Consider the following 22,706-nt stretch of genomic DNA (forward strand, 5'->3'; position numbering starts at 1 on the left):
AAAAAAAAAACAAAAAAAACTTACTTTGTAGCCCAGGCTGGCCTCAAGCTCTTGGCAGTCCTCCTGCCTCAGCCTCCTGAGTCTTGCAGTTACAGGTTTGCATCACACCTGGCTGAGAACTTGTAAGAAAAAAAAAAAGAATCTAATAATAATAAGGTTCTGTGACAGATACTGGTTTATACTTTTCAAAAGGAGTAACCCCAGGAGAGATCCCTACACCTAGACGCGTGAAGAGTCTGGCTGGTACAAAGAAATTTTCGAGGAGTGACCAGTGCCCTAGAATCCAGAGGAGTAGGGAGCCACAGAAATCTGAGTGGTCAGAGGCAGGAACTAGCATGGTGGGAACTAGTGAGATGAGTCCATCAGTGTAAGGTCATGGGAATCACTGGAGTTTTTTGTTTTGTTTTGTTGGTTGGTTTGCCAAAGCAGTTTCAATGAAGTGCTGAGTTTGAAAACTGTATACAGCAGGTTGAGGTGGAGGGCAGTTTGTATAGTTGGGTTTTTCAGATAAGATGTGAAGGAAAAGAAGGGAATAGCAATGCAATAAAGATAGTAGGTGGAGTAGTACCCAGGAGGCTGAAAGGTTGGAGTGCAAGTGTGCTGGTGAGAAAGACCTTGAGGAAGAGGGCAGGAGTGTGCGGCGTGCTGCCCATGCTGTCATCCCTCGATACCGACCTCTTTCCTCTGTCACATTTATGAGTATTTCGGTACTTGATGCGTCGATCTTCTGAATATGATTTCCTTCTCTCTTAGACTGGGGGGCCATGCCAGATCCTTAGGAAGTAGAAGCAGCCTTCTGGAAATAGGAAGCTTACTACCCAGCCTGAAAATGCTTAGCATTTGTATGATGATCAGAGTCTCTCAAAAATGTTTCAAAATTGTCTTAAATTCTTTCAAATGATAAAGCTAAATACATGCTTCTTAGTATTTTTAGCAGAGTTTTATTAAGTTAAACAAATTGCCCCAAATAAGTTCAGATTCACTGATTTTATCCAGTTAGTACAAATGCTTTACCATTTTGTAGTGTTTTGTTTTGTTTTTTTTTTGGTTTTGTTTTGTTTTTTGTTTTTTTTGTGGTGGAACCAGGGATTGAACTCAGGCCCTGGTGCTTGCCAGGGAAGCACTTATTCCACTGAGCCATCTCCCTGGCCCCAAAGGAATTTTTTTTTTGGTTTTTTGTGGAACTGGGGATTGAACTCAGGCCCTAGGCAAGTTTTTATTCTACTGAGCTATTTCCCCAGCCCCTTCTATTTTGTATGGTGAGTGCACTTAGAAAAAGAATACTTGCATTTATTGTTTTCAGAGGAGATCACTGTGGATGCTCAGTACTTACATTTGCTAATAGAGGATGCTTTCTTTTGATCCCGAGCTCGCGCTCAGCTGTCATGGTTTCTATTAAGGGATAATAGCATTAGATTTTCAGTCTTTTGGTTTCATTTATTTCATACTATTGTATCTAATTGTCAATACACTGAAGGCCTAGTAGTTAAGGACAAATGTACCCATGAGGTTTTTTTTTTTTCCTTAACATTTTATTATAGACATTTTTAGACATGCACACAAATGGAGCTCATTTGTGTATGGGGTCTTTGTACTCATCAGTCATCTTGATTATCAACATTCTGTTGTTTTTGTTTCATCTAGTCCTCCCACTTCTCTTGAGCATTTTATTTTATTTTATTTTTTAATTTTATGTAGTTGGTACAGAGTCTCACTGCACAGGTCAAACTCATAGTGATCCTCCTGTTTCAGCCTCCCAAGTGCTGAGATTACAGGTGTGTGCCACCATGTCCAGTTTCAGTGGCATGTGGTATCAGGGATCAAACCCAGGTCCCTGTGCTTGCCAGGCAGGCGCTTAGAGCGCTGAGCTATCTCCTCAGCTCTCTTTTGGGTATTTTAAAACAAATTCTCATATCATTTCACTTATAAATACTCTAGTATGTATTTATCAGATAAGTACTAAAACTTCAAACCCTTATCATAGCCAACAAAATCAAAATAATTTTTTTGTTTTAGGACAGGGTCTATAGGGTCTCACTGTGTATATCGGACTCATAGTGATCCCCTCGTTTACAGCCTCCCAAGTGCTGGGATTACAAGCGTGTGCCACCACGTTGCTGTCTCAGCATGCCCTGGGGGCTGGGCCGGCATGGCAGGCCCAGGGATTGAATTCCTGGCCCCTGCATCTCCCTAAGCAGATGCTTTAATCCACTGAGCTGTTTGTCCAACCCTTAAAATAATTTCTTAATCTCTAATTCTATATGTTATTTTTCTTTTAGTATCTAAAAATGTCTCTTATATAAACAGTTTGTCTCAATCATGATAAAAGAGGGTCAGGCACTCAGTGGGTTTTAAGGGTCTTGCTCCGCAGCTTGGATTCGTAGTGATCCTCCTGTGTCAGTCTCCCCAGTGCTGGGATTTCAGGCATGTTCTACTATGCCTGGTTTCAGTGGCCTTCACAGCATGAGGCTGGTACAGTATGCATTACCAGGCATTGAACCGGGGTCCTTCTGCTTGCCAGGCAGGCACTTAGACCACTGAGCTATATCTCTAGCCCCTAAAACATCTTTATACTTCAGTGCAGAAAACTCATAAAACAGCAGAGCACAAGGTAGAACACTATTTATCTACAGCCCCACCACTGCAGGTAATCTCTCTAGCATCTTGGACATGTCTTTACATACTGTATTTAACAGACAAATCTGTAGGTGGGGAAGAGTTTGGTAGCCAGTCTTGAACCTTCTGCTGCTTCCCCTGGGTACAGGGTACAGCTCTGAGCAAGAACTGACATGCCCACCAGAGAATGGAGCCAGGGAGGCTGGTGTGGGTGAGCTTTCTGCTTGTTCATCATCTGCCTCCACAACATCCCACTGTTGCTGTCTGAATGGCTGTTAACCATTCTAACTAACACCACATAACTAACTACCAGGTGTTGTCGAAAACCTCAGTACAAACTTACCATGCTACCATTTGCATGTTCACCTCTAAAGCACTTTAATATAATTATAAATTAAACATTGCTCTCTTGTGCTCTTTATGCTGTGCATTTGGACAGAGATCAGAACTGCAGCAGGTAAGAGCGGTTGGTGTTTGGTCTAGATGAAATGAAATGCCTGTGATTTTATCACAAGAGCTGCGTGTAGACAGCTTTGCTTCACTGATAGTGACCTGGGAGGAAAACTGAAAATGACATTCTACTTGCAATTTTCTGAGGAAATTCTGAGCAGTTCACATCAAGAGCTAAAGAGATACTCGTAATATGTTTCTCTACAGGACAAAAGAGACTCACTATTTATTAAAAAATTGATTTGCCAGGCATATATACCATGGCAGTTTTCAGAGATGGTTTACTGATTTTTTTGTCAGTTGATGGTTCTTTATACTGTAACAGAAATCACACACCTCTTCTCGAGCATTGTTTCTGCCTTGTGAAGCAAGATATGTAGTAAACTTTTTTTTTTTTTTTTTTTTAATATAAGGATCAAACTCAGGACCTTGCACTTGCCAGGCATGCGTCACGCCACTGAGCTACATCCCTGGCCAACGTAGTTAACTTCTGTACCAGAAACATTTTATGCCTGTGAAGATAAAGGGTTTATGAGTTCATGTGAAAAGACTTTTAGGAACAAAGTGCCATTTTAAAAATAAAAGGATTTTGTCAATTGATTGTGCAATATATTATTTGATAGTTTTTCTTCTGTGACATTATAGAAGCCAAATGAACTATATATGTTCTTCACATAGTGACTGCAGCACTCAGTGATACAAGAGTGCATAGTTACAAACACTATGCAATGCCTGGGAAATGTAGCTGTAGTTCATGGACTTTTCCCCAAGTATTAAATTTTCAAAACTCTTTGAGCAGTTTAAGTCTTAGATTGTTTAAGTATATATTTCTAGGTTGCGGTGTTGAAATGCTTAATTAAAAGAACAGTTTTAAAAATCACATTTTCTCATGTTGTACAGTATTTATATTAGTCTCCAGATTGGACAATTAAAGTAATATTAGCTTGGACATTAACACTTAAAGTGACTTAATTTATTAAGTTTTGAGATAGGTCTTGCTAATTCACTAAGTTGCCCAGGCTGGCTTTGAATTTGCAGTCCTCCTACCTCAGCCTCCCAGAGTGCTGGGATTACCACCATGCCACACTGAACATGGCCTATTTTTAAAGTGTCCTTTTCCCCAGGAGTGACAATTAATTCTTGAATCCTGCCTGCTCTCTCTGACAGGTAGTGATCTCTAGACCTTAAACATTTTGGTAGAAATGGCCTTTGGGAAATCCAATTGTGTGGCCAAGGCCACTTCTCAGGGCTCCTCAGGGCTTCACCCCTGTCTATGTGAATGCCTGCCTGTGACCCTAAGGTAGGGTGGGTGGGTCTGTGGAAGCTGTACTCAGTCAGCCCTGTCAGATAGGTGGGTCTTCTTGGCTCTTTGCTGTGTGAAGATTACTGTTGGATGTAAACATTTTTTCACAGCACCTGCATGTCAGCTTTTGATTTGTAATATGACCAGTGTTAAGTGTCTAGTCACAGAGACTTTTAATACCTGTAGTCCCTAAGCTGTAACCACTTAACCAGTATTTCCTGTTAGGCCAGATCCAGCTCATTAACTCAGAGTTTCTATAGCCAAAAATGAGCTCCGTAGGCTTTCAGAAGAAAAATCTTTTACCATATAAAAATAACTTTTATTATGGTACATATAACATTTAATTTTTGTTTTTAAGATCCAAGGAAACATTCTTGGCCGAAATCTAGGGGAAGTTACTGCCACTTTGTTCTGTATAAGGAAAACAAAGACACCATGGATGCTATTAATGTACTGTCTAAATATTTAAGGTTAGTATCTTCTTCTTCTATATAAAAATCAAAACAATTGAAATGTGTTTTGCTCTGTCCATGCTAATAGAAAAAAGGAACAACAGCATGGATCCCAGGGATAGTTTTCTTAGACAATAGGTGAATTAATTTTTACCCCCTGCCAGTAGTTCCAAGATGAAAAGTCTGGAAGTAAACAATTTACATAGAGTTGAGAGTTACCAGTCCACTCACATTAAAGTAAAAATGACCTTTTTCCCCAAAAGCTGGACTTGGATGTGACTGCGGAAGCTGGCTGTAAGATGGGGCAGTCTGCAGTCTGGACAGACTCAGTGGAGAACCTGAGTGCACGTTCAGGGGAAGCCATTGTGCCATGAGGTCATGTCATGTGCTGGCACCTTCTTAGTTTTGCTTTTTTAGTAGTAATGGCTGCTGGCACCACAACAAATCTGTTGCACTATAGAAATTTAACTCAGCTTAACCTGAGTTAAGTAGTGTATTTACTTGCTAGGACAGCCATAACAAAATACTACAGACTCCAATGGCTGGACCCACAAAAATTAATTGTCTTTTTTTTTTTTTTTTGCGGAACCAGGGATTGAACTCAGGTCCTCGAGTTTGCCAAGCAAGTGCGCCAGGCAAGCACTTATTCTACTGAGCTGTCTCCCCAGCCCCAACAAAAATTAATTTTCTCACATTCTAGAGACTGCATGGCTCAAGACCAAGGTGTTAGCAGCTGCCTTTCTGAAAGCCTTTACCCTTGACTGGCAGATCAGCCCTTCTTGATCTATGCATGGTTGTCTCTCAGTACCCCTCATATTTGTGTCTGCAGATTTTCTCCTTTTTTTAAAAAAATTATTTAGTACAGGGTTTTACTATGTAGATCAGACTTATAGTGATCCTCCAGTTTTTAGCCTCCTCAGCGCCGGGGTTACAGGCATGTGCCACCATGCCTGGACTTGGTCTCTGCCTCAGCGCACCTGAGGACAGGGTTGTTGCGGTGTGCGGTACCAGGGCTTGAGCCCTGGTCCCTGCACTTGCCTAAGCAGGTGCTTAGTCTGCTGAACTATCTCACCGGCTGATTTTCTCCTCTTAAAAGGAGGTCAGGCTGGATTAGAGACACCCACTGAGTCACATTTTTAGCTTCTTCAAAGCCCCTTTTTCAAAAAATGACCACGTCCTGAGGTTCTTTGGGCCAGGGCATCAACATATGAATTTGAAGATATACAATTCTTACTCCTCTTATTTACGAGCTTCCAGGAGAAGCTTGTACCTGCCAGTTCTTCAATTCAAAACTGTTCTGGTCTCAGTGTTAGCATTTTACTTTTTTTTATACAGAATAATAACCATATATTTAAGGAAAATTTATATTGTTATTCTAACTTTAAAAATTGAAGTTGTAATTTTTTTATACCAGGGATTGAACTCAAGACCTTGTGCTTGGCACCACAACAAAGCTTATGCTAGGCAGGAGCTTATGCCACTAAGCTGTAACCTATCTCTGGCCCTGAAGATAGAAAATTTTTTAAAGTACTGTATTTTCTAGAGTGGTGATTTAAAATTTCTCTTATGTAATCTAATGAATTTTTGTAGTACATGAACATGTATCAGTGCATCATTTATATTTCTGAATAGTCCCAGCTTTGAATAGTATCAGTTATTCATAGCTACAAGTGTTCTAAGTCAAGTACAGCTAAGAAGGCAGTTGTTCAAGTGTCTTTAATTTTCTTTCTTTTTCTTTAGAATTTAATTTTGTTTTGAAGAGTAAAAACAAATAGCAGAAACAAAAGACAGAACTGGATAACACCACAATACATATGTTACAGATTTTAGTGTCTTTGATTTTCTAATTTGTATATTAATAAAATTTTCTGTTCTCATTCTGTTGCAATATTAAGTATGTTTGTTTTAAAACTTAAAGTATGAGGGGCTGGTGAGATGGCTCAGTGGTCTAAAACACCTACTTAGAACAAGCTTAGCAAAGCACCGGGACAGCGGTTCAATCCCCAGCACCACATGCCAGCCAGCCCCGCCCCCTGGTGGGCTGAGCTGGCCACACACACACAAGCACACATAAATAAAATAAAATAAGAATGAAAAAAAGAATAATTTTTAAAAAAATAAATAAAAAAAAATAAAACTTAAAGTATGAGATATGTGATTCCTTTAAGGTTTATGACTTCCCATTTTTTTGTTTCTATCTTAACAGAGTCAAGCCAAACATATTCTCTTACATGGGAACCAAAGATAAAAGAGCGATAACAGTCCAAGAGATCGCTGTTCTCAAGTAAGTAAAGAGGACTGTCAGGATGCATGCTGCAGGTGGGGGTGTCACACATGGAGAGGGCTTGAGTGGCATGACGGGGCCTACTTCAATCTCTAGTGCTAGAGAGAGAAAAAAGGAATTGTAGTGTAAATCCTAGCCCTTGTCTTTTTAAGTTCCTGAGTTTACTTTTTGAAATTAATCTCTACCTTTAGACGGTGCCTCTGCCATTCATATATTTGTGTTTAGGTATCTGCATTTTGTTTGTGTTTTGACATGAAGTATGCCAGGCTGACATTTTAACTTGCTGTGTAAAGTATACTGACTTGGTGCTTTTTTTTTTGGTTGGTGTTTTGAGACAGGGTCTCTCATTGTGTAGCCTGTGCTAACCTGGAACTCATGACGATTTTCACCCCAAGTGCTGGGATGGCCTTGCACTTGGGATCTTCCTGTCTTAGCCTCCTGAATATTGGGATTACAGGTGCCTCCCACCCACCACTGCTTCTGGCTTTTTAAAAGATCCTTTTGCTATCAACATGTGGTAGCTCATACCTATAACCATAGAACTCAGAAGGCTGAAGCAGGAGGATTCTTGATCATTGTGAGTTGAGGCCAGCCTGGACTATAGTTCAGGGTCAGTCTGAACTATATATCAAGACTCTGTCTCACAACACAGAAGTTATTTTGTTGGTTTTTGTTTGCTTGTCTGTACTTCCTAGTATTTTAATATCAGATGTGTGGATTTTTATGATAGAGCCCAGAACATAGGGCTTCCTTCTCTTTGGTTCACCCATTAGATGAAAAAAGTAGTATTTGCTTTTTTAAAGAATTATTTATTTATTTATTTATTTATTTGATACAGGGTCTCGCTATGCAGTTCAGAGTCGTAGTGATCCTCCTGCCTCAGCCTCCTGGGTGCTGGGATTACAGGGATGTGTCATTATGCCCGGCAGTATTTGCTTTTGAAGCCCTTATGATTTAATGGGCTCAGTGAGAGAAATGCCGAGATAGAGATAAACTTGAGCAAGTCCAGACGGCAAGTGTGTGATTGAACACAGAGGGCAAGCAAAGCTTTCACAGAATGGGGAGCTTTGATTTAATTAAATCAGGGCTTCCCAGTTTGTGTGCTTTGTCCATCCTGGGCGCTGAACTACATTATTCAACAAAGAGAGTGCTTTGTTGTTGTGGCCTCAGTATAGGAGATTTAGCTGCCCCGTGCTCTCTTTCCCTACTCCTCGTTCAGTCTGATAGTAAAAAATGCCTATGGACATGGTCAGATTCACTCCAGGCCGCACCCCCACTCCTGCTGAAAGACCGCTGGGCTGGATTCTAGGTTGCGATGTTTCCCAGACTGGGTAGTGGAGGCCGTTAGTTCTAAGCCAAGAAAACAGCTTAGGAAAGGGTATCAGGAGTTTAGAACTGTAGCACATTTGGTACCTGGCAGGTACATGAACTTTGTGGGTATGAAGCAAGAAAGAAGAAATGAGGCAACTCGGGTCCTTGAGGGGTTCGGGGGGGTGGGGGGCACGTTGGGGATCTTGGATTTGACTTAAGCAAGGGCATCATATGTAGTGGCTGAATTAAACATTATAGGTAGAGCAAGGACAGCAAACTGGAGACCAGAGCTGTTGCCATGTTGTGTGGGGGAGAACAGGGGTCTAGACCCAGTTATCGTAAGGAGATCAGTGCGATGCGTTCAGCAGCTGTGTGGAGTCAGACAGACGAAATTTCCATTTCACTGTATCCAAGGTGAGGGACGATGAGACCTCGGAGAAGTAGCGGGCAGGAGGGAACGTGGGAGTGGTGCGTTCCTTATCTTGAATGCAGTCATTTTCTCATGAGCTTATACAAAGCATGTACATTTTAAGCAGGGCACAGTGACAAACATCTATAACACTAACATGTGGCTTGGGAGGCTGAGGTAGGAGGATCTTGAGGTCAAGATTAGCCGGGGTCACATAACAACCCTTCCATCTCAGAAAAGCAGAAGCAAACTTGCATATTTTAGATATGTGTGTGTTACTATATATCAGTTACAGTGCAATTAAATATAAACTTGTCTGTTTTGGTCTCTGCAAAAAATAAATATATCTGTAGTATCTTTTCATAAGGAATTTGAGGTGGCATCTCCTCTCTTCTTTATCCCATAGTCCCCCATAATCTGGCTTTTCCTGTTACTTTCTGATTCACTTGAATAATGTAGTGGTTGAGTCCTATATTGCATTCCGATAGATTATTCTAGTCTTTTCCTCCTCGGCCTGGAACCATGGCCTGTAGCCCTAGCAGCACAGTATGAGTCTTCCATCCTTTTCCGTGATGTGCGTGCATGCTGTTGTGTGTGGAGGGAGGAGAGTCGGGTGAAGGTGGTATGTCCTTCCTGGGCTGCCATCTGTGACTCACTTGTGGAGCCATCTGGCTGAGAGTACAGAGCCTTTAAGACCTCTGTGACTTGTTGATCTTGAGTGTCCCCTTGTAAGGGGATGATGTCCCCTTGGCTGCCTTCAGAGCTACCTGGAGTGACTGGACTGGGGATGCTAGTCTCATCTGAGAGTTAACCATTGTAGGGTTCCAAGCTGCATGGGGCTTCTAGGAGGTGGGGCTTAGCTGGAGGCAGGGGCCATGGGGTGTGACCTTGGGGACTGTATCTGGTCCCTAGCCGTTTTTTCTCTGGTTCTTGCCCTGTCCTCTCCTTGTTGGCTGCTCTGAGTGGCTTTGTTCCACCATGCCCTCTGATGTGATCCTTTGCCTTACCTCAGGCCAGTGGAGCCAAAGACCATTGACTGCAGCCTCTGAATCTATAAGCTGAAATAAACTGCTCTTCCTTTAAGCTGCCTCTATCCCAGGTATTTTGTCACAGTGAAACAAAGCTGACTGATAAGAGACTGTAGATTTGAAAGAGCACCTCTGAGAATGGCCCATGGGCTTACCAGAAACCCAGGAGAATGGGGAGAAGGAGAGAATGGTTCTACGGCTTTGGCTTTCCCAGACTCTGGGTATGAGACTCAAGGTTCTTACCTTCTCCTCATTGTTGTCATTGCTGTTGCTATTGTCATTTTGAGACAGCATCTTGCTATGTAATTCAGACTGGCCCTGAATTCATCATTGTAGCCATTGCCTTCTCTTTTAGATCTAAAATATTATAGTGAATCCCTGTGATTTCTAGTTAGCTAAATAAGATTTTCTGCCTCAATTTAAAATTGTTTTATATTCATAAAATAAATAAATAAATAGAGAATACAAGGCTGAAATGAACATGGCAGGTCATGCCTGTAATCCCAGCTAGTTGGTAGGCAGAGGCAGGAGGGTCACAAGTTTGAGGCTACCTGGATATTTTTGGCAAGACTCTTATCTTAAAATAAATTTATAAAGGGCTGGAGATACAGCTTGGTGGTAGAGCACTTGCCTAGGCTGTGTGATGCCTGGGATCAGCCCCCTACAGCCCACACACGAATAAGCATCGCAGTGAAATTACTGACCAGAATGAAATATGAAGGGCTAGTGGTTCTGATGGCCGCCAGACCTCCTTGCTCTCCGGAAAGGTGTCCCAGTTACTATCTGTAGTGTCATTCCTCAGAGTATTTCCCAGCCATTGTCAGAAAGAGAAAAACTTCCTGGCACCAAAAAGAAAAGAAAAGGCAGGAAAGAAAGAAAATCCTTTGCTAACTTGAGGTCAGAAAACAGCATCTTATCCCGTTTTATGGTGTGAGCTATGAATATTGGAGGCCAGTCGGCAGGTGTCCTACTTGGTCAGGAGACTGCTCTGCCTCCTGGATGCTTGCTGCTTTCCCGTTTTCCTGTTGACTCTGAGAAGCTGTGCTGGACACCCAAGTGCTGGCCTGTTGAAAGCACACGGCGCTTATCTCACGGATGCAGGCTGCACCCTTAGCTTGCTAAATGAGTCCTTACAGCCAGGCCAGCTGCCTTTCCCGTGAGAACAGGGGCAACAGGACAGACCCACTCGGCCCTGCAAGGGGTTTCATGACTGCCGAGTTGATCAGTCTGGGGATAAGCAGCAGTTCTTAGAAACTTCAACAGGATCTCAAGGAGGAACAGTCTTATTCAGAATGATTTGTTTCTTTTCCTGTCTGTTCCTTTCTGAGCCTGGGCCAGTATTTCCCTGGCTTCCTTAATAAAGCGTTTGTGCCATGTGTTAGTTAGGTTGGCTCCTAGTGTTTCCAAGTGAGAGTGTCATGTTCTCTAGTCATTTAAATTCCTGTGCATTTCCAACTAGAGAGCTTGCTTGGTCTAGGATCCTCAGAATTAAAACCGAACAGTACTGTGGAGGCAGTGTCAGCTCCATCCTGTATTTCCCCAAGGAACCCATTACCTTCCGGAACTAATCGTGGGGCTAGGGTTTTGCGGTGGGGTCGGACTCGGAAATGATGACTGTTATACACAAGAAAGATAACATTATGCAGCTGTAAAACTTGAAAACACTATACTGGAAGTTAGGCATAAAAGGCCACACACAGTGTGAGTCCATATTTGAATTGTCCAACATGGAACACTACAGACAGTAGATTAGTCACTGCCAGTGGCCACAGAGGGAGTGGAAGAGCCTGGGAGGGACTGGCCTGTTGGTGACTTTCTTTTTCAGGTGATGTAAGTGTTTTGGGCTGAGATGGTGGTGACAGTTACACATTGTGAGTGTACTAAGAACCTCTGGTATACATATGCTGTAGTGCTTAAAATGATTGGTTTCATGTCAGATTTGGCGCAAAGAAAAGAACAGAGTTGTCAGGCACTTCCCCAGTACTCAGAAAGCAGTGACCAGGACAGCTTCATGCTGAGTTAGACTCTTTTTGCTTTGAATTATTCTGTCAGTTCTAACAGCAGCATTTCTGACCAAGAGGAGTCCTGTCCTGGTCCTTACTCAGTCCGGACCCACCCTGTGATTTCTGAGGCCTGTGGGATGTAGTTCCTGGATGTTGCTGTGCTCAATGAGTTTGAGTGCAGCTGCGTGGGAGACGGCGCTGAATGCTGCCTGGCTTCTGAGGTGACCGCTGCAGTTGCACAGAAGGCTCTGCTTGTCCCGGGAGATGCTGCCCTCCTGTGGGGTAAGGGGCCCTGCATCTGGGGCGCACTCCAGTGGTTCAGTACGTACACGTCTCCCCTGTGTGGGAGGTGGGGGGTGTCATAAATATACAGAGAGAAGTGCAGAGGAAACCCTTAGTCTTGGTAAATCCAGGTCAGAGGTGTAAAGCTGTTCAGTATTTATGGTTTGCTTTTCTCTAATTTTGAATTTTTTCATCAAATTGGAAAAGGCTTCTAAATACAGTAGTAAAACATAAATTCATAAAATGGGACATGGTATTACAAAATGTGATACAGGCGGCTGTCCTATATGCATATACTAGGGCTGGGCACAATGGCACATGCCTGTAACCCCAGCTACGTGGGAGGCTGAGACAGGAGGACCACAAGCGCAAAGCTAAGCAACTTAGCAAGACTCCATCGCAAATAAAATGAACAAAAGCCTGGGGTTGTGTGTCGCTCAGGGTCCCTGGGTTCAGTCCCCAGTACTGTTTAAAAAATTAATAATCCACTGGGGACAACCGGTTTGGGCCCCACCTTCTGTCCCTCTCAGACAGAAGCTTTCCTTCCCTCAATAAATATTCTGCTCTTAACCTCCCCCCAAAAAAAAATTAATAATACATCTGAACTGTAGCCAACAGGTGAATAGGTCAGTCCCATATGTAGACAGGTTCAAGCCCACTCATAGGAGGTATTTGAATAAATGCCAATATCAAATAAATAAATATATATTTATTCTCTTCCTCAACCAACCCCTTGTACAGAGGATAGAACCTAGAGCCATAACACTGTGCTTTATTCAAAGCCTCTTTTCTTTTTCCAGACAGGGTTGGTAGCCTCAAATTTATAGTCCTCCTTCTTCCTCATGTAGCTAAGAATAATAACAAAATGTCAAGTAACTAGGATTACACAAGTATGCTGTCCAAGTTTAAGATACAGAATTTTAATAGACTGGCAAAGCTCAAAAAGATTTTCCAGGTATGGTAGTACACACCTGTAATCATAGCACTTGGGTGGCTGAGGCAGGAGGATCACCATAAGTTCCAGGCCAGCCTGGACTGCATGGTGAGACCCTGTCTCAAGGAAAAAAAAAAAGGACTTGTACTGGGTGTGGTGGCACACAGCAGTGGTCCCAACATTTGGGAAGCTAGGTCAGGAGGAATACCTTGAGTTCAAGGTTAGCCAGGGGTGGGTAGTGCATTTGAGGCCATCCTGAGCTACATAGTAAGACTGTCTCAAAAAAGCTAAAAAAAAAAAAAAAAAGATTTATGCTACCTATCCTGTGGGTGTAAGTGCATTCCTGTACCTGTATTACTATAAAATGTGTGAGGCTGGGTGTTTATAAGTAAAAGAGGTGGATTCAGCTCAAGGCTCAGCACATACGGGGCACGGCACTGGCATCACATGGCTCTGAGAGCTTCTCAACAGCCGGCTGTGGGTGGAACACACACAAGAGGGAGCAAGCAAACACGTGTCAGGTCCTGAGCCGCCGGCGGCCAGCCCAGCCCACTCCAGGTACTGCCTCAGTCCCTCCTGAGGACTCGCTCACCTCCCAGCGTGGCAGGCTGAGGACCAGGCTTCCAGTTGGGGACCTTGGGGTGGTTTTTGGCCATATCCAGCTTAGCAAGAGGAGGTTGGCCTGGAGCGAGGCAGTGGGTTCCGAAGTGTTAAGGTTTGGCATAAATCTGTGTAGTCTGCACAAAGAGAAGAGTTAAACTGAATCCACCCCTTATGGGGGTGTATCCTACACATACAGCTGGAAAAGTGAGAAATATATATAGGGATATTTGTTAGAGAATTGTTTGTAAATGTAAAAGATTAGGGGGCAGTTTAAGCATCCATTAAGGGAGACAAGTCAGCTAGGCATGGTGGTACCCCTCTGTAATCACAGGTAGGGAGCTGAGGTGGAAAAATCACAAGTTCATGATCAGCCAGGGCAGTGAGTGACTGTCGCAGAAGAAAAAAAAAAATCTTTTAAAGGGTGGGATGTAGCTGAGCTATGTCTCTTGCCTAGGATGGGGGGCCTCTGGGTCAAACCCTCAGTGCTGAAAACAGAGCAGGCCATTGAGATCAGGGCAGGCACATCCGTACCGTGCACAGCTGCTCTTGCCACTGTACCAGGGAGAGGCCAGTTCCTCAGTGCTGTGTGGAAAGGGCAGAGTGCTGAAGCGGGGTGAGGAGGGCTATGGTGCACGTGAACCAGACCCGGGCCTGCTCACTGACCTGCATACCACCTCTTTCAATTTTTTTTGTTTTTTTTTCTTTTTCAAATTTGAGAGTCTTGCTAAGTTTCTGAGTGAACTAGGTTCACACTTGGAATCCTCCTCCCTCAGCCTCTCAGAGTACTGGTGTTATAAGCGTGTGCTGTGACAACCAGCTTCTGTTCTTCAACTAAAGCAAAAGTGCTAAACAATTAATAATGTGGTAGAATTTGCTTTTTGAAAGAGGACGGATTCAATCCCTGGTACCGGGAAAAAAAAAAAAAAAAAAAAAAAGAGGACTTGGTTGCTTGTTAAGTGACTGTGTTCGTCTTAATGAATTGGTAAGTTATACATCTATGAAATGTATATCTCTCTGTATATAAAACACAGATGAGCCTTACAAGAAAGTCTAAGCAGGAGGAGACTCATTTTTCTGTGTACAGAAAGTGCTTTGGGAGAGGCATAAGCTGTTACTATCACCTGCAAATGGGAGGGCCTAGGGTTCGAGGGAAAGGGCTTTCAGTGTCATGTCTGTTTTTATACATAAATTTTGTATTGAAGAAGGTAAGGTATACTTTTTCAAAACTTTGTAATGCCCTAGGAAACAAAAGCAGCAGGATACAGATATATAGATACAGAGGTATAGATACATAACATATCTATCATGTTTATAAAAAGAATGGGAGGAAATAGGGTTAGATTTAACCTATTTCTCTTTTTTATTTATGTGTTTGATACAGGGTCTCACTATGCAGCTTGGACTCATAGGGTGATCCTCCTGTTTTCACCCTGCCCAGCACTAGGGTTAGAGGCGTGCATCACCATGCTCCCAGTCTCAGTGGCAAGCTCAGTGTGCCTGGAGGCAGGGCCCATGTTACATGTGGTGCAGGGGATGGAACCCAGCCTAAGCAGGCACTTAGTCCGCTGAGCTATCTCACCGGTTAAATCTCACCAGATTTAACCAATTTCTCTTGAAGAGATGAACCTATGAATTTTCTCTCTACATTTTTGTATTTTCCAGGTTTTCTATAATGGGACCTGCTATAGTTTGTGTCCAGATGTGCCCCTGAAGCCTCTTGCACTCATGGTTCGGGCTTCTAGAGTTTTTGGTTGATTTATGGTCCAAAGCTGGGATTATGGGTGTGAGTGCTTTGCCTGCCCTAAGGTGGTTCACCTGCATGCAATGTAAGGGAGGGAAAAAGACTTACCCTCTGCTGCTCCTCCCCTTTTGCTCTTTGCTGTTTTTACAGTTTTCTTCCATGAACTTTTGCCCTCTGCCTTGGAGCCAGTGAATATGGACTCAAACTGACACAAACCTTTTCTTTAGTTCTGGGCATTAGGTATTTTGTCTCAGCAGTGAGAGAAAAGTAACCAAGACAGGTTCACAATATTTTTCTGTTAGTCTGGGACTAACCCTTTTCTTAGCGCATAATATAATTCTTTTTGTTATGCAAGATTGTTCTCTGCCACTATCTCTTTCTCTCATCCCGAGATAGAATATTCCACAGAGGCCATTAATTCTGTTATTCATCAGTGTTGAAGGGGATTTGAGGATGTGAAGTGGGGCGCAGGCCACTGCATCATGGTCCAGGCAGCCACTGCAGTGGGGGAACATTCACGGGTAGGAAATGTACCCAGCTCTTGTGGCTAGGGCACTGCTGTGCCGTAGTAATGTTCTCTGCAGGAAGATGGCCTAAACCATTTTGACAATATCTCACGATCCTCTCCCTCTCTTTTTATCTTTTTAAAGAATATCTGCACAGAGACTTGCCCACCTGAATAAGTGCTTGATGAACTTTAAGCTAGGAAATTTCAGCTATCAGAAAAACCCTCTGAAATTGGGAGAGCTCCAAGGAAATCACTTCACTGTAGTTCTCAGGTAAAGAATCACAGGTGGGAATGCAGAGCCTGAGGTCTCTGGTTAGATCACCTGATAGGAGTTGTTAATCAGATGCAGCTTAGCAGGAAGGTAGAGCAGTGCCAAAAGAGGTGGGAGGGCAAAATACTGCGGTAGTGTTTGCACTAACCGATAGTCCCTGCTAAACACCAGAAAAGCACCATCTTCAAACCCTGTTAGGAGACAGAGTGGCTGTGATTAAATGAGCTACCTAAAATAGGCAGATTCACAGGAAGAGGAGTGACGGTTACTTTGGGCAGGGAGCGGTGACTGGAGGGTTTAAGTTTGAGAAGTTACAAAAGTTCAAGTAGTAACAGTGAAGCTCGTATTGCATTATGAATATACTTAATGCCCTGGATTATATACTGAAAAACAGCTGAAACGATAAGGTTACCGTATTTTAACAACTAACAAAGAGCCCCTATGAGAGAAAGCTTCAGAGGAGAAAAGACTGAAGCAACACCATAGCTCTGTGGCTTCACAGAAGCCACATGATAGTTCTTTGGGGTGCACATTCCCAAAAGTGTTTGGCTGTAATATTTTTTCTCTGGATAATTTGGATGCCTGCAGAAATATAACCGGAACTGATGACCAAGTCCAGCAAGCTATGAACTCTCTGAAGGACATTGGATTTATTAACTACTACGGAATGCAAAGATTTGGAACAACAGCTGTCCCTACATACCAAGTTGGAAGGTTAGTATTCAATTTCGTAAAGTATTCTTAGATTCTTTCTTATTTATGGCAGACCATCCACTGATCCATGGCTGCTTTTTGAGTTTTGTTGTATTTTAAGATAATGCATGTAGAGAGGAGAAATCACAGTCCAAAAGATTATGACCTAGAGGATAATTTTCTCCCACCACTTATAACCTAAGGTTTTGTTTTGTTTTGTTTTGTTTTTTTGTACTGGGAATTGAACTCAGGCCCTTCTGCTTGCCAGGCAGGTGCTTTTGTTTTTATTTTTTAACAGATAAGTCAGGGCTCAGAAAGTGGGTAACTCGGTACCAGAGTAGCTAGATGGAGACAGTATTCTTTATGGTCTCTGCTGACAGGTGATTTCTAGTTATTGAACTTTGATCTTTCCATCTCCTACACTTTCAAGGAAATGGCAGGGGATAAAATTAGCAAAGTGGAACTTAATTTAGGCACTCTGGAAAGTCCCTGTAGGGTAATGTAGGTTGGAAATCCCAAGCAGTAGTCTTTGAGCCATAAAGCCCACACATGTCTGTGAGTTATTGTGCCCATGAGTGGGAGTGGTGGCCACTGCAGGGTGCATGTAGTCCTTGCCTGTGTCTCGGGCCTTCATTTTAGCAAGGTGGAAATTAGGCTCAGGGAGGCCTGTCCAAGCACAATGTTGCTCAGCTGGAGTTCTGGAAATAAAGTCTTACTGACTTGCAGTTTGTTTTATTTTTAGCACCTAGCTATGTAAACTTGAATTCACTTTTGTGACCCAGCGAATAACAAAATGATAAATCCTGTCATGTATTTTCTCTACCTCTTGAAAGTGGTGCTGTGAAGTATAAAAGTGCAGGCAGGAGAATTAGATCTGCGTTCTTCGCCTGAAGTTACTCAGATTAATACAATTTACTACTTGAATTAATAGAGGGAATACCAGCCTCATGGTGGTGAAAAGGAAGTGAGATTGGGGCTTTGCAGCACCTGTTTCAATGCCTATCACATAGCAAGTGCTCAAATAAATGGAATGTAATATTTAAAAATCAAAGCAGTATGCAGGAGGATTGCTTGAGCAGGAGTTTTGGGTCAGACTGAGCAACATAGACCGTCTCTTAAATTGCAAATACAAACATACATAACATACATACGTAAAGTATATTAGCTGAAGGGAGAAAGAAAATGCCAAGAAGAGATACCTATAATAACTAATAATAGTAGAAAAATAGGTATTTTTTTAAATTTCTTTTTCTTCTTTTGATACAGAGTCTCACTACACAGTTCAGACTCGTAGTAATCCTCCTGTCTCAACCTCCCAGTGCTGGGATTACAGGCATGTGCTACTATGCCTGGTTTCAGAGCTGGCATGGAATGCTTAGGATTCTGGGGCTGGCCAGCATGCAGTACCAGGCATTGAACTTGGGTCCTTGCGCTTGCCAGGCAAGTGCTTAGCCTGCTGAGCTATGTCCCCAGCCCTCAAAGTAAAATTTTAAAAGGTCTGGGGGTGCACCTTAGTGGCAGATCACTTGCCTGGTACTTGTGAGGCCTTGAGTTCCATCCCGCACACCATTAGGAGAGGGGCAGCTAATAACATAAATAGCTAGCTAAAATGATTCTACAGTTTTCCAGAAACAAAAATTGTATAACCTGCCCAAAGGTCAGTACAAAGTCAGTTCAAAATACAGAACAGACATTCCCAGAATGTACTATTCCCTGCCTTTAAAGATGTCAGCTCAATCCCTGTAGGACCTCCTGAGGGAAAGAACAAGTCTGTAAAGGAGCACAGTGCTGTGCTTCTGTAATCCCAGCACTCTAGGAAGCTAAGGCAAGAGGATCACAAGTTCAAGTCCAGATGCGACAATTTAGAGACTTTTTCTAAAAGAGAAAAGATGTGGGACATACTAAGAGAGATAGTTCAATACAAGGACCATGGGTTCAGTCTGCATTAAAGAAAAGGAAAAAGATAACTTCAATACAGGATATATAAAGATTTGTTGCACTCCACAACAAAAGGACAACCCATTCTAAAACTGGGGACAGGACCTAGGTAAATGGCCAGAAAGCACACAGAAAGGAGATCATTGCAGAAACGCAAGTCCACCACGGTGAGAGGCCACCTCATGCCCGCTGGAATAGCTAAAATAAAACAAATGATAGGTGTTGGCGAAGATGTGGAGAAACTGGAACTCATACATTGCAGATATGGTGCAGCTGTTCTGGCAAACGTCTCAGTTCATTCCTTAAAAGGTTAGGTATCGAGTTACCACCTGACCTAGAAATTGCATTCTGAGCTATATACTGAAAGAGCCTAAAACTTTGCAAGCACACAAAAATGTACACTCAGAAAGTAGAAGTAGCCCAAGCCTATCAGTTAATGAATGGGTAAGCAAAATGTCATGTACGCAGAGAGGAATGACATTCCCTTTCTGTATGAAAGCATTCAGTGAAGTCACAAAAGCCTCCACAGTGAAAGAGCCAAAATGGGCAAGTCTTCAGAAACCAGTGGCAGGCCAATAGAGTGTGACACTAATGGCTTAGGATATTCTCGCCTGGTGTAGTAGCATATGCCTGTAAGCCCAGCTACTTGGAGGCTGAGGGAGGAGGATGGCAAGCCTCCAAAACTTCTAGAGCCAGGAGTGATGGTAGTTGTCATCCTGGCGTTCAGGAGGCTCATGCAGGAGGATCACCGCGGATTGGAGCCCAGTCTGGGCTGTATAACAAGATGTCTCAAAACAAAGAAATAAACTTGTACAAGTTTTTGTTTCTGTTTTCTTCTACATTATATGTGTGACAAAGATCTGTATCTACAGTATGAAAAGAACTACAGATTTAACAAAAGTTAAAACTAATGTAGAAATGGCCAGGGGACTCTAGTAGACCTTTCTCTGAAGAGTCATAAAAGGCCAGCTAACACATGAAAAGAAGCATACCACCACTAGGCCTTAGGGAGGCAACATGCCACCTGGTGAGGACGGCTGGTGCAAAGCCAAGTAAGCGTCGGTGAGGATGTGTCCAGTGGAGGCCTTGTCCACAGCTGGTAGAAATGTGCAATGCTGTTCCTCAGAAACCTAAATGAAACAGTGTATGTGACGGTAATTTGATCTAGCATTCCACTTAGAGTAGGGCTGTGGCATCCCCCAGACAATGGAAAGCAGGAATAAACTCAGATGTGTATTCTCATGTTTGTGATATTATGTGGGTATCATTATTCACGGGAACTGAAAGGTAGAGGCAGCCCAAATGCCCATCAACAGATGAATAAACAAAATACAGTATATAAAAGTAGTGGAATATAATTCAGCCTTTAAAGAAAGAATTTTTAGCTGGGCAAGGTAGCACACAGTAATTCCAGCACTCTGGAGATGGAGGCAGGAGGATTACTATGAGTTCCAGGCCAGCCTGAACTACATAAGAAGACCCTATTTCCAAGAAAAAAAAAAAAGGATTCTTACAGATACTACAGTGTAGATATACCTTGAAAACTAACTGACATGAGCCAGTCACAAAAGGACGAATAGTATGCAGTTCCCATCATGTGAGTTCCCAAAGAAGTGGAACATGGGAAGGAGGATGGCTACTGCCAGGGCTGGTGTGGAGAGATGAGTCAAGGGTTCTCACTGAGGGTACAGTTTCAGTTAGGTGAAGTAAAATGTTCTGGGGATGGATTGTGCTGACCATTATATAGGAGCCTGTCGATACAGTCTGGTGGGGGAATCAAATACTTAACAGTTGCTAAAGTAAATTGTGTGTATATTTGTACCATAGTAAGATCAGGTGGGAGAAGGGAAGATAAAATAAGAAAAATGCAAAGCCTCTTGGTGTGGGTGAGCTGTGGTGAGCCAACATGTCCATGTCCATAGGGCCGTGGGTGCCAGGCCCTCAGAGCGCATGGCTGTGAGGAGTCTGGCAGGTGAGAAACCTGGTCTTACCAGATGCTGGCGGTTTTTTTAATTTTGTTTTTGCTTTTTGAGACAGGGTCTCATGGTCTACTTGCTTTGTAGCCCAGGCTGACCTTAGACTTGTGATCTTTGTGCCTTCGCCTCCCATTTACTTGGCAGAGTTTTTCTATAAAGGTCTGGATAATAAATTAGGCCGATGGGTCTGAGTATTTGTTCATCAGTTCTTTTTTTTTTTTTTTTTTTGCGGTATCAGGGATTGAACTCAGGACCCTGTGTTTGCCAGGCAAGCACTTACTCTGCTACTCTACTGAGCTATCTCCCCAGGCCCTGTTCATCAGTGCTGATGTTGCAGCATGAAAACAGCCATGGACAGCATGCAGCTGAATCAGGACAGCTGTTTTCCAGTACTGTTGTTCACAAATCCAGGCATGGTAGCCGTGTCCATAATCCCAGCACTGGGAAGGCTGATGACAAAGGATCACGGAGTTTGAGGCCAACCTAAACTACATAGTGAGTTCAAGTCCAGCCTGAGCCACATAACAAGACCCTGTACCAAAGAAAACGGAGGGCCTGGTTTCGGAGCTGACATGGCATGCTTAGGGTTCTGGGGCCGGCATGGCATGCGGTACTGGGAATTGAACTTGGGTCCTTGTGCTTGCCAGGCAGGCACTTAGACTGCTGAGCTATGTCCCCAGCCCTCAAAGTAAAATTTTGAAAGGTTTGGAGGTATACCTTCTAAAACTGGGGACAGGACATTGGTAAATGGCCAGAAAGCACACAAAAAGCTGCTGTGAAACAGCTGATGATCACCAGATATGACCTGCAAACCCATAATTTTTACAGTGCATAGAACATACGTAATAAGCTTTGTGCCCATGTTAGGCAGACCCATGCCTAGTGCTGAGTAAGTGCTGCACTCCTGAGAGATGGTGCAAGGTGCCTAGCCCCCTGAGGGCTGTGTCACTTAGGTGAAGATGTACAGCCTTTCTAATGAGGCTGGCTCTGGGACCAATAGGGGCCAACAATGGGAAATGTTTGACTGTAAGTATAGTACCGGAGCAGAAATTATTTATATCTGCATCATTAATAGGCATCTAATAGTATCACGGGTAATTTAATGTCCAAAACTATCGCATATGTGAACTTAGACATGAAAATTAAAAATGACAATTAACTGGAAAAATAAAAATTAATGGAAGAGTATTTTTGTATGCTCTTTATAGGGAAGCGTGACTGCAAGACTAAAATTCCTTTTTAAAAAATTTTTTGAGACAGTGTCTCACTGTGTAGTACAGGTTGGCCTTCAATTAGCTATGTAGCCCAGGCTGACCTTGAACTCACAGTGATCCTCCTGCCTCAGCTTCCCAAATGCCTAGGATTACAGGCATGAGGCACCATGCCCAGCTTCAAAACTAAAATTCTTAAAGTAAAAATTTTCATACATACTGAAAATACAAATTCTGCAGGATAAAATATAGTATAGAATGAGGAAAAATTAGATATACTTGTAGGTGTGCCAGACTAGAAAAATATACTGTATTGACATTGTTTTATTTCTTAGAGGTTGGATAATAGGAAAGCTTTCTCCTGTGCTATTTAATTTGTAACAAGAGGTGCCCCAAAATAAATATATTTCCATTTTGACAAGAATAATAATTTTATTTATTCTATTTGCCTAGGTAGGAAGTGTTTAACTTAGAGAAATATTTTGTGCAATCTCAAATAGGTTTTGGCACTTAACGAAGACTTAACTGAGCTAGGGAGGTAACTCATTGGTAGAGCACTTGCCCAACATGCCCGAGGCCCGGGCTCAATCCTTTGTACCACCGCCACCACCAGAAAAACCTTTATGGGGCTGGTGAGATGGCTCAGTGGTCTAAAGCACCTACTTAGAACAAGCTTAGCAAAGCACAGGGACC

At 42.8% G+C, this 22,706-nt stretch overlaps 1 protein-coding gene across 1 annotated transcript in view; it reads left to right on the plus strand.

The window, feature by feature from the left end:
* The window catches only part of Pus7 (pseudouridylate synthase 7 (putative)), a 63,653-nt gene that overhangs the window by 22,438 nt on the left and 18,509 nt on the right, over window positions 1-22,706 (plus strand). Inside the window, exons 6-9 of the mRNA XM_004634995.2 lie at window positions 4,728-4,839; window positions 7,028-7,105; window positions 16,067-16,195; window positions 16,784-16,909. Of these exons, the coding sequence (XP_004635052.2) occupies window positions 4,728-4,839; window positions 7,028-7,105; window positions 16,067-16,195; window positions 16,784-16,909 (445 nt within the window). The remainder of the gene's footprint in view (window positions 1-4,727; window positions 4,840-7,027; window positions 7,106-16,066; window positions 16,196-16,783; window positions 16,910-22,706) is intronic.

The sequence above is a fragment of the Octodon degus genome, unplaced genomic scaffold (genome assembly GCF_000260255.1).
Source record: "Octodon degus isolate 3935 unplaced genomic scaffold, OctDeg1.0 scaffold00068, whole genome shotgun sequence".
NCBI classification, from domain to species: Eukaryota; Metazoa; Chordata; class Mammalia; order Rodentia; family Octodontidae; genus Octodon; species Octodon degus.